The sequence below is a fragment of the Pseudonaja textilis genome, chromosome 2 (assembly GCF_049901715.1).
Source record: "Pseudonaja textilis isolate UNSWEBS1 chromosome 2, rPseTex1.2, whole genome shotgun sequence".
Taxonomy (NCBI): Eukaryota; Metazoa; Chordata; class Lepidosauria; order Squamata; family Elapidae; genus Pseudonaja; species Pseudonaja textilis.
In genome coordinates this window covers 43,923,511-43,935,725 of record NC_141991.1, presented here as the reverse complement: position 1 = coordinate 43,935,725, position 12,215 = coordinate 43,923,511, and the positions used below count along the sequence as shown (strand labels likewise).

The 12,215-nt window shown below is 38.3% G+C and overlaps 1 protein-coding gene across 6 annotated transcripts in view; it reads right to left on the bottom strand.

The window, feature by feature from the left end:
- GRIP2 (glutamate receptor interacting protein 2) overlaps positions 1-12,215 on the bottom strand; it is a 494,881-nt gene that overhangs the window by 66,846 nt on the left and 415,820 nt on the right. For all 6 annotated transcript variants that reach the window (XR_015741616.1, XM_087923753.1, XM_087923751.1 and 3 more), the window contains exon 8: positions 1,653-1,800. Coding sequence is in view for 5 of the 6 variants with exons in the window: in XM_087923753.1 (XP_087779879.1) it covers positions 1,653-1,800 (148 nt within the window). In the remaining variant the exon portion in view is untranslated. The remainder of the gene's footprint in view (positions 1-1,652; positions 1,801-12,215) is intronic.

The window sequence follows — 12,215 nt, the reverse complement described above, 5'->3', positions numbered from 1 at the left end:
ATGGTATGAATGTGAAAAAGGACATGTATTCATTTGTTGGTGTTAAATATGGAATATGATGTAAAATTATGGAATATTTTGGGTGAATGGGATACCCTGTATTGAATGTTAGTTGGTAGTTGAATGCAATATAGCATGTGTAGGATGTAAATTGTGTATACGGACAAAATAAAACAAGGATGTAACTATGCATGAGAACAGACAAGCAAGGAGGTATCAATTCCCCTTAGTGTAATTATAATAATAGCATTAAGAATGCTCATAGTGACATTTCAGGTATTAGTTAATTACTACATGTGCATGTAGATTTGTGTACAGATAATGATATATGGTTGGCTGAGAAAATAAGAACTCTTATAGTGAATGTCAGAGACTGTATGACACAATAAAAATATGGATCTGAACATTTTAAATATAAACGTAGTCACATGAAAGGGAAAACTGAGTGAATGACTGCAAACTGCATACAAGTAACAAAAATAGCAACAGGTTGGATGTGATGCTTCAGAAGGATGTTGAAGCTGAAGGGAAAATGGATAGAAAAAGGTAGAAAATGGTAGAAAAGGAATGAATAGCAGGCTTGTTGCAGAGAGAGAATCTTTGTTGAAAGATGAAAAAAATGCTTTAAATACGAGTATGCCTTTACCCATTTTGTTATATGAAAATAAGAACTATCAGGACAAATAGAACAAACGGTGACAGAAAGGTTCATTAAGAAGCATGTTTAACAAAAGGTAAGGTCAAAAACTGAAGGTTGAGAAATGAACCTGAATTGAGTACAAACGGAGTGATCAATACGAAATAAGTATGTCATGATGGTTTGGTTATATAGACAGAATGAAGGACATCTAAATTGTGAAATACTTTTATGAAACAATGAATAGGTCAAAAGGAAGGGGAAACCAAAGCCTATGAATGGATGAAGTAAATGACATCCTTGCAGTTACATGCCTTGCCATACAAGGGTGTAGGATGCAGTTACCTTTCCGTGCAATAGATAAGATTTTGGAGAACTAATTAATCTGTAAGTGTTCATATTAAAAGTTCAACATAATTTTGCAAGTTTAACAGGGTTAATTTATTTCTGATAAGCCAACTTTAGTTAACGTTGAACAACAGATATTCTTTGTTTCCAAAAATATTATCGGGGTAATATTGTGTTTTTAGAGGTTTCACAGTATTTATAAAAGATGGTTTTCACTCTTGAAATAGTCTGAAATGTTTGATATGAAAGAGAAAACCTTCCCTCAGATGTGCCCACGATAAATTCAGTTCCTTAACGCACTGCATTATAATCCTACGATTTTTACCAATACAGACATGAAAGCCACCTTGGAAGATTTGGGCCAATCACTCTCTCTCAGCCAAAACACTTCATATGGTTATTGTTATGGGGAAAATAGGAGGCAGGCACATTAGCTATACACATCACCTTGAGTCAACCAAAAATAAAGATGGGGTAGAAATCATATACACAAATAAAGTCCACTCCCTGTTATGTAAGAAATATAGTTTGTGCAGAATAGCACTTATTACAGTGCTGTTTTTTTCTCAAGCTTCTCCAGATCTCAACAGAGGAAAAACATTTTAAATAGAAATAAATATTAAACCAAACATATCTGGGAGAACATAATCAGAGTTCAGCCTCCTACCTGTCTCCCACACTAGCTGGCTTGATCTTCTCAATGATTATGACTTGTTTATTTCGATGGGTGTTCATTGATAATGTGATTCCTAGGGCAGAGCCTGGAGCCTTTGCAATTTCCACTAGCAAAGGACCTGACGCATTGGCTACCATATCTATAAATCAGAAAAGACACTTTGGATTAATTCTGCTTAACTTTTCCCAACGGGAACATCAAATGAGTTAGGTGGGAATACCAGCAATTTTTATAATATGCTAGACATATATGGTCACACAGGAGTCTGGATATTATATAGAACACAATACTACATAACCTTTGACATATGTTGAAATTCAGAAATTCAGGACAAACTATAAAGTAAGCATGCTTGACAAATCAACCTCTAAAATCTGTGTTTGCAAGTGTCCTTTCTCAGCTACTGCTTAGGGGACTGGAGACTAAGGCATATGAAGAATGGTTACAGGAACCGGGCTTGGCTAGTCTAGTGAAGAGAAGGACCAGGGGAGACATGATAGCAGTCTTCCAATATTTGAGGGGCTGCCACAGAGAAGAAGGGGTCAAGCTATTTTCTAAAGTGCCTGTAGGCCAGACAAGGAATAATGGATGGAAACTGAACAAGGAGAGTTTTAACCTGGAAATAAGGATAAATTTTCTGACAGTGAGAACAATCAACCAATGGAACAGCTTGCCCTCGGAAGTTGTGGGAGCACCATCACTTGAGACTTTCAAGAAGAGATTGGATTGCCATTTGTCAGAAATGGTGTCGGGTCTCCCGCTTGGGTGGGGGGTTGGACTAGATGACCTATAAGGTCCCTTCCAACTCTGGTTATCTGATTATCTGCTTAAAGATCTTAATGATCAACAAAATTACAGACAGACCATAATAGGCAGCCCAAGACAGCAATTGGAATAGATTTTTTTTAAAAATAATTATAATTAATAACTATAATTAACAGTACACCTTATACAGGACCAAAGATATCTCTAGGGCCAAAACCAGAACTTTATTTCATTATAAAATCTGATGTCTGAAGGATTATTGCCCCATCTTGGTGAGGAACCATTTGTTCTGACCCAGGCTTCGTCAAACTTAATGAAACACAAACCTATTGTAAAAACAAAACCTATTTTAATGCAACGCTGGGAATTACTTTCATTCTCAGCTAGGACTATTTATAAACAGTTCCCCCAGATAAGAGCATGCCTTTCAGTGCTGTAGAATGCTGCCCAAAAACAGAAGTCCAATTAATTATAACAAATCAACCAAAGTCCCAGAAAAAACCAACCAGAGTTCACGGAGCTTCCAAAAGGACTCAGACACTATTGAACAACTTTGCTTCCTCCAAACCGTTCCTCATTGAGGTCTGACTTGTATCCCTTATGGGAGGGGCCATCACCTCCCAGGCCTTACTCCCAAGTCGCTCTTTCTGCTTCAGCTGCTCTCACCTTCTAGCAGCTCTGCGCACACATGCACTGGGAACCGGCTCCCTTGGGTCCTTTGCTTCACTGCTGCCAGACTCCAAAGGCTTCAAAGGCAGCACCCCACTCCCAAATGGTCCTGGCCCCATCCTGCATCAGACGCAGGACCCTCATCCAAGTCCTCTCCAGACTCCCTGACTGGTCACCTTTCTTCCTCACTGTCCGACTCCGCTGCTGTCTGTACCGGCTGCCAGCGAACCACAACACCATTTTCTAATAAAGAGTACCTAATGGGGTACTTTGTGACATTTTTGCAGGCCTTCTGGCATCTCAGGAGAAAGAACTGGTGTATCCTACCTAATATCTGTGCAAAGAAAGTCATTTATGTCTATTCAAGAGCTAAAACAGAACATACAAATAGAAGGCAAAGTCCATTCAGTGAAGGTTTGTTCTTCAGTCACTAAGTCTTGTCCAACTCTTTGCAATCCCATGGACCACAGTACATCATACACACCCCATCCTTCACTGTCTCCCTGAGTCTGCCCCAACTCATGCTCACTGTGTCTATGACACTATCTAACCATCTCATCCTCTGTTGTCCCTTTCTCCTTTTGCCTTCAGTTTTCCCCAACATCAGAGTCTTTTCCAATGAGTTCTCTCTTCTCATTTGGTGGCCAAAATATTTGAGCTTCAGCTTCAGTATCTGTCCTTCTAAAGGACAACAGTCAGGGTTGATTTCTTCTAGGATGCGTGAACAAGATTTGGGCAATTTCATTTCAGTGTATAATTATCACATATCCTATTTAGCATCTCCCTTGACATGATCTGGTACTTTGCATTTCTAAAAACTAAATGTTTAGCTTGACTAAAAGTGCTTACTATTTGCCTTTAGGAAAAATAATAAAAAGCTTTGTTTGGTAAAAAGCTGTACTACACACTGGATTCTTTACTAAACACTGGATCCTGTCGAGAAATGCTTATACTATGAAGCATCTATCCCCATTACTTTACATATCTTAAAAGAACCTGAAAAAGTGGGTGTACAAATGAGATCATATTTTGTAAGCTATGTTACACATACACAAAAATGTTTCTCACAGCTTTTTAAGATCTAATAGTACATCCCAAATTTTTAAATGTTAACTGGAGTATATCCCATTTAGACAGACTTTAAGCAAATCTAAACACATTTTTACTAAACTTTGTTAAATATCTGGAAAGAAAAACACACCAAACTTTCACAAAATGTATATGTGTACCTAAATCTAGACCAACTAGATGTTCAGAATTGACAAAAATTATCTTACTTAAATATATGGATTGATGGCAAAGAGCATGCAGTGGATATTACGTTTAACTATGCTTTAAGCATGCACCTCCATGTTAGGACAATTAACCTTAGATAACAGAAAGGAATGAAAGCTTTTACAATTTAAGAAACCCTACCCACCCAAATAAACTAGCCTCAATTATCTGACTATTAATAATAAAATTAACTACATTACAGTAAATGGGATATACGTGGTTCTTTGATGTGTATATGCAGGACAAACATTTCTAGAACAGCTGGATCTGGTTTTTAAAAATCAGACTGCACTTATTTTAACCTCATTGCAAAACTCATTTACACCAAGACAAATTCCTTGTGTGCCCAAACACACATGGCCAATAAAGAATTCTATTCTACTCTTCTAACACAGGCTACAAAAAGGGAATCAACAAATATAAACCTACAATGTTCCCATGCTCACTGGAGAATTGTTCACCTCTGAAAATAGTATAGTCATCCTCTATTTTTGACTATCCAAATACACGTATTTTTCAAAATTATTATTAGTTAAAATGATCATTTTTAAAATTATGACTTACACCCCTTGCTCACCTGAGGCTGAAATATATCCAAACAGTACACACTTAAAAATTAAAAGATTAATAACCTGGCATTTATTAGTTGTTCAGAATCTTTCATCAATATAGCAAATATATTCAGTACTAAAGAGTTGCTTTTAGGGAGAGAAAAGGAACATTCTTCATACAGCAAATACCTATCTGATCTCTGACAAAGTAGAAGAAATCATCAAAGAGAGATAGGGTTTATGAATAGCAATAGCATTACACTGCTACAGTATACTGCTACATAGTGCTTCACAGCCCTCTCTAAGCAGTTTGCAGAGTCAGCATAATATTACCTACAACAATCTGGCTCCTTATTTTACTGACCTCGAAAGGATGGAAGGCTGAGTCAACTCTGAGCCGGCCAGAATAGAACTGCTGAACTGCTGGCAGTCAGCAGACGTAGCCTGCAGTACTGCATTCTAACCTTTGCATCACAACGGCGCATGAAACTTCTATTGTAATTGCTATTAATAGTGGTGATGGCAAGTCATCCAGATGTTTAGACTGGCTTTGGCATTTTTGTCCACCTATCAAGCCCTTACAAAGAACCCAAGATAGGCAAATGCTCTTGTTTGATAATGTTAAAAGTTGTTCCATTTCTATTTGGAGGTCTTTGTATTTTATAATTCTCTCCTTTGTAATTCTCCCAACCATCTTGTGTACACAAACAAGTTGTTTGTGTGCACAAGATGACTGGGAGACATGCGTATGCCTTGCTTGTGTTCTTATTTAATGGGCTTCATTCAAGCAGCTAAGAGCAAGACAACAGTAATATCACAAAATAGCAAATCAACGTCTACCGCATATATGTTGGAAAACAAATGCAGAGCTTTCTGCTTGCCAAAAAGGCTCTTTCTTCAACATACGATATTTATCTGTTAGGTGCCAAATGCAAGATATGTCCACTCTGAAGCTTCTTTTTAAAAACCGTAGCTCACATAGAAGAGCTCAAATGAAAAATGTAAAAACTGTTGATGCTACAAAGGGATAGGAAACCTAGGAAACAGACTTCAAAGTCATCAGACATTTTCGTTTCTCCCAGCCAAGAGAGACGCCGTCTGCTTGGAAACATTCACAGTACAACTCTGCCAAGAGCTGAGAAGAATCCAAGTTATCACATATTGCTGACATCAAGAAAAGCTTCTTCTATACCTGATAGGCCTTTCCATACACTATGATCTCCTTTCATTTCATAAAAAAGCAAAAACTGCACACCTCTTTGATCTAGTCCATTTTAGGAGCTATTCCAAAGCTGATATATTAAGTATCGGCAACAAGCTTTGCGGGCAACTTCTTTCCTTTTTCACAAAATCAGAAAGTTTTGCTTCTAATTTTAAACACATCTGTTTAATGTGAAACATGGACTGTGATGTATACTCTCTTCACTAACTAGAAAGTAAAGAGCAGCTTGTACTATTGGCAGATAGTAATGACCGAAGGAAAAGGAATGGAACTGTGTGTACCAAAACTCATGATAGCTTATTCCTATAGTAAAAAACATGATTTATTTTGGTGGTCAAGCTAAAGTTGGCTCTGCAGCTTTTGGAAAGTGGATTCTGACCTTTAAGAAGAGATAACTCTGATGCAGGTGGTGATGGAGTTGGCTGAAATGGCAAAACTGGCCACTTTGATTAAAGAAAAGAATATAAGTGCTTCTGTTTCCACATGGAGACCGCTTCTGAACTTCATGCTTGATGTGGAAAAGAATTAAACTTTGATTTTGGGTTTTACTGATTAGACTGATAGATTTTCATAGAAATAGCTTGTGGATATTATTATGAAAAAGCAAAAAGCTGTGATTTGATGTTAATGTCTTGTAACGAGAGAGTCAGAAGTCAATGCTTCTTTTTCTTTCTTATCTTTCCTCATTTCTCTTTCCCCTCCTCTCCCACTGCTTTTCTATTTATTTTGTATTTTACAATATTTTCTAACTCAATAAAAATGTTAATGGAGAAAGAAGAGATAGCTCTGATATGGCTTAAATCCAGTTCTATAAATGCAGAATTAACCCAGGAAACCAACATCTGTTTGAAATAAGTATTTCTTTTTTCTTAATGGCAAAACAAAAACAAACCATCTTGAATTTGTATCTTTGGATTGAAAAAAGGTGAAACGGAGGCATTATTTAGCATGAAAAGGTTTCCATAGATACGCCAGCAGCAATTAGGCCATGAAAAGTAGCGAAGTATCATATTTTTCTGAGTAGCGCATTCTGACACCAGCAGTACACAAAGAAAGCAAAAAATGTCTTGGCAAGACAACATGCCATTGATCAGCACAAAGTGGAGTACATTTTAGCATGATTCTTATTGACCCGCTTTAGCCAACTTATTGTTGATCCAAGAAGTGTCCCAATTAAAATGTGGCACCGTTGTAACACCCAGGGCGAGACATCTGTTCCTGCTGAATTAACAGCACACACACACACAAAAGCAGACATGAACAACTCTTGGGCAATTAAAAAAAAAAACCTCACATAGCAGTGGCGGATATAATTCATGCAGAAGTGATCAATAAAGGAAACTAGCCTCTGAAAGGCTAATAATATCATGAACAAAGATATTGACTACGCTGAAGGAATCAGAGAATGCTTTTACCAGCAACGAATGTGGCCTCTCAGCATTATTAAGAGACCGACTGCCTGCGGTTCACAAAAGGGGACGAGGAAAAACTTTAGCAGATGAAGCCTTTTGGCAGAAAGATCATATGAAAAGCAAAGGAGAGCCTGAGGGAGACCAATATTTCATCAGAAATATCTTTCGCCTCTTTAAAAAAAAACCACCCTACTTTCAACAGTGAATGAAAGCGATAATTTGGACCAGGAGGGAAAGAGATAATTTCCCCCCCCCCCACTACTTTTCTTTAACATCACCTATTTGCTGATTTCTACTTCTAAATTAATATAGTTACACTTCAAAAGGCATCTTAGTAAGAACACCTTGGAGCTTTTAACAAGCAGAAAAGAGGGAAGTGTGTGCGTGTGTGTGTGTGTATGTGTGTGTGATCTGAACCATGTTCCCAATATGCATTACAAAAGCTGCTCCTAAATAACTTATCAGACAAGAACCAGGGGAGAATTCAGTGATTCCAGAAGGAGGGGAAAAAAAGCCTCCTCAATTGGTCTCGTCCTCAGAACGGCAATTAAGCTCAACAAACAGATTCCCTACCCATCTTAACTAAAGTGCCCGGGAATTACAATTCCCTCTCCCCCAAGAGTTAACAAACCTGCCGGGAGGATAGGTAGTTTATCTGTTGTGGCCTGTCAGCCGCAGGCCCCTTCAGCAGCAGAATAAGAGGAGGAAGAGGCGTGGGAGTCAGGGTCAGCATCAAGGCAACCTGAGAGCTCTGAGGGGGAAGAGGGAATGGAGCTGGCAGAGAGAGAGGGCGGGGGGCAGAGCCTTGGCCATCCATCAGCCCTCAGATGGAGAGTCAACAGCCCCCAGGTCTGGAGGTGGTTGATGAAGAAGAGGAGGAACAGCTGGATGCAGTGCCTGATGCATGGCTGCGAAGAAGGCAGTGGAAAGGAGAGCAGTGGAAATCTGTGGGCCGATCCATGGGAAGGAAGAGCCACCACTGATAGCAAAGCCCTATCCTAACTCTTGGGATAAAAGGCAGGGGGCAGAGATGAATAGATGTGGCAGACAACTATTCATCTTCCAGGCAGATGGACTTGTTAGCCTACGTTGAGAGAGAAACTTTTTGTGGGGGCTGCTGGCACTCCTAATAAAGGAATCTTTGAGATCACTTCACAGGGTTTGTCATGTTTGGGGAGCTGGGTCAGAACATTATGCTTTTTTGGTAATCTTCCCTAAAATCATGCACCCATATGATGAAGTTTAGAGGACAAAAATGGGCATTTCACCAATGAATTGATGATCCTCAGGGATTTGGGAAAGAAACTCTGAACGCAAGACACGTATCTAGTATGGCTTTGAAAAGGATAAAGAGCACAAACGACCTTTTGATCTTTTTGAGTCATTCATTTCCCAAATCAAATCAATCCTTAAACAAAATAAAATAGCCTCCACTGCATTGATCGCTATGAGACAATGTGCTGTTTTGCAGAAAAGGGATATCAGCTGACACAGCTTTTTCCGGTCCCTGAAAAATAAAGTGGTCATGACAGTACGGGTTACAATTGCTTCATTGACATAACTGCTAGAACAAGCAGTCAAGGAATGAATGAAAGTTTATTTTCCAGAAGGTGGCAAATGGTCTTCAATATCCCGGCCACAAAACTTCAAGGGAAAAATCAATATCTAATGAGGTCATTTTTCCAGTGGCTGCTGATTTCAGAGACAATGCAAGTCAAACCTTTGGCTGACCTAGGCAACCTAACAGCCAGCTCTGATTTCAAGTCAGGCAGTTTCTTGTTCTCATGGTCTGCTTGCCTTGCTCCCCTCAGACCTAGTTATCAAATGACCTAGTTATCTACTTCTGTTGCAGTTAAAGCTATCCATCTGTTGAAAGTGGAACTATATAGGTTGTTTGGCTTGAAAGAAATGCATGATAGAATCTAAGACTTGGCAAAGAACCATTTTAATGATCCAAAATGGTCCAAATTAGTTTTGAATGGGAACTAATGACCAGAAAATCTCCTTGGTGTGCTTGGAATGTTGAATCCAAGCTGAAACAGTCTGGTTTATAGTTATCTTGTGATCAATGCAGAATTTTACATATTCCCCTGTTAAATTCTACCTTAATCATTTCAACCCACTATTCAAGACTGCCTAGATCTTTTTGAATCTTCTGTTTTTTAAATAATTGACCACCATTCCCAATTCTGGGTCATTTGCAAACTTCATTGGTGTTCCCAACTCTCTTGTCTAAGTTATTGCTAAAAAGGTAAAACAACTCATGTCCAGGACAAGGCTTCATGGCAGGCCCATTGATACTTCCTTACAAGCTGAAGTGGAGCCATCAATGAGCACTGTTGATGTAGTAATTCAACCAAACTATGTAACACATTTATCACTAACCCATATTTTACTAAGTTATGAAAGAGGATATCATGAAACTCTTTGCCAAATGTTTTTCTCGGGGCCACGTATACTATATCTGTGGCATTCCTCTACTCTACTCAGCTACTAACTCTATCAAATAAGGAAAAAATGTTGGTCTGGAATGATTTGTTTGCACACACCCATGATACTCTTTCACTTGTAGTGTGTAGCTGTCCTTAGCCAGTCTAAATATCTGTAGTTTCCTGGGTGCTCCTTTTCTGACAGATTATCAACAGTAATTCTGCAATCCATCACCAAAGTTCTTTTGGTTCTTTCAGATGTAAAGTGGTTATATCTGGTTTCAAAGACCTGAATTCATTTAAATTACCCACAGTCTTAGCCAATTGTAAGATGCAATCCCCTTGCTCTTGATTGGCAGAATGACCACTTAGGTTTCATTTATCTCTTGAGAAAACCAAATGCAAAGTAGGAATTAAGAAATTCTATCTTCTCATCATCACCTCTTTCTCTTTCTCCCAATGGGATTACATTCATTTTGGCTTTCCATTTATTTCTAATTTACCAAATGGATTCTTTTGGGTGTTGTATATGCTGTATCTCAGGACTCTCAGTTCATTCCGAGCTTTAACCTTTCCAACAAGAGTTCCTACATCCCTCTATTGTCCTAAACACAGCTAAAAAAGCAGAGTGGTTTTGAGACAGAAAAAGGGAAAGAACAGAAATGGATGGATGTTACTGGTACAAACTGTTTGACTCTCTGTGTGATTGCTGGGTGATTTTTCTTATTTATCTATTGTTGCATGCATGTGTTTGCAAATAAAGCTTACAGCTATATCACACAGTGATTAGAATGCAATATTGTAGATTAGCTCTGCTCATAGCCAGGATTTCAATCCTGACAGGGCTGAAGGTTGATTCAGCTTTCCATCCTTCCAAGATGGGTAAAATGAGGGCCCAAATTGTTGGGAGAAATATGTTGACTCTGTAAACTGCTTAGAGATGGCTGTAAAGACTGTGAAGTGGTATAATATAAGTCTAAGTATTATTGCTATTACTATATCACTGCTTGAGGAAAGAAGGGGCAGGTAAAATTATACATTACTGTAAAAATGGAATAATGAAAGCATTAACAGAACCAGAAATGCTCCTTCTGCTTTCTTTAATAGTGTGTTGGGTGACTGCAGTTAATAAGCTACATTGAACTTAAATCAGGGTAAATGAACTGCAACCTCAAGATCTTAACCCCTCTTTTTTTGCAAATTGGTTTTGAAGATTGCAATTGCGAAAAATTGGGCAAGTGACTTCTCAATATTTCCCTCCTCGGGGATCTAAAATAAGCTTAACCACACAGGTCTAAAAAGTAAACCAACCAACCAACAAAAAAGCAAACATCTGAGAAAATAAAAAGCAAAGCATGAAGGAAAATCCTGACAACTTCTTGACAACCACATCAATTCTACATTGTTGTTGTTGTTGCCTTTTGTGGCCAAAAGAAACTAAAGCTGCTTTGGCCCCAAATGGCTGCCCAACACCGAGTGCACTGTATAAAACCTTCTGAAGGGATGAAATGTACGTGCCCTGATTCCCAGCCCTGTTTAAAGAAAATACAATTTAACTGTTTTTGAAAATATACAAAGGGGGAAATGAGACACAGGGAAAGAGAGAGCAGAGTTTTTGCTCATGTAAGCATATAGAAGAAGAAGCTTTGTTCTTTTGTAAATCAATTGAGAACCAATTTACATACCGTCTGGATTGATTATAAAAAGTCATTTGATTCACTACCACATAGCTGGATCACCAATATATATTGGTGTCAGTAAAGTCACTGGAATGTTTTTTGATTTTTTTAGAAAAATAAATAGTAAAGCAGTGGAAGACAGAATTGATGGTTGGAAATGAAAAATATGAGCTTATCAACATTAGGAGAGGCATCTTCTTGGATATTCATTATCACTCTTATAATTTGTCATTGCTTTGATCCCACTTTCAGGGATTTTGAAGAAAATAAACATTAGCTAGCATACAGCAAAAAAATGCTAATAAAATGTTGCATTCAATTTATATGGATGATCTATGCTTTATGGAAAATAGAAATCAAAATGCAAGTGTGTGTGTGTGTGTGTGTGTGTGTGTGTGTGTGTACGTTTTCTTAAGTTTTCGCGGGTACTTACAGGTGTTTGCCTGGCTTGTGGCGTGGAGATTTTTTTGTTTGTGAGTGCAGGCTTCCAAAGAGATGATTCCACCAGACTGTCAATCAGAAGAGATGATTCCACCAGATTGTCAATCATTT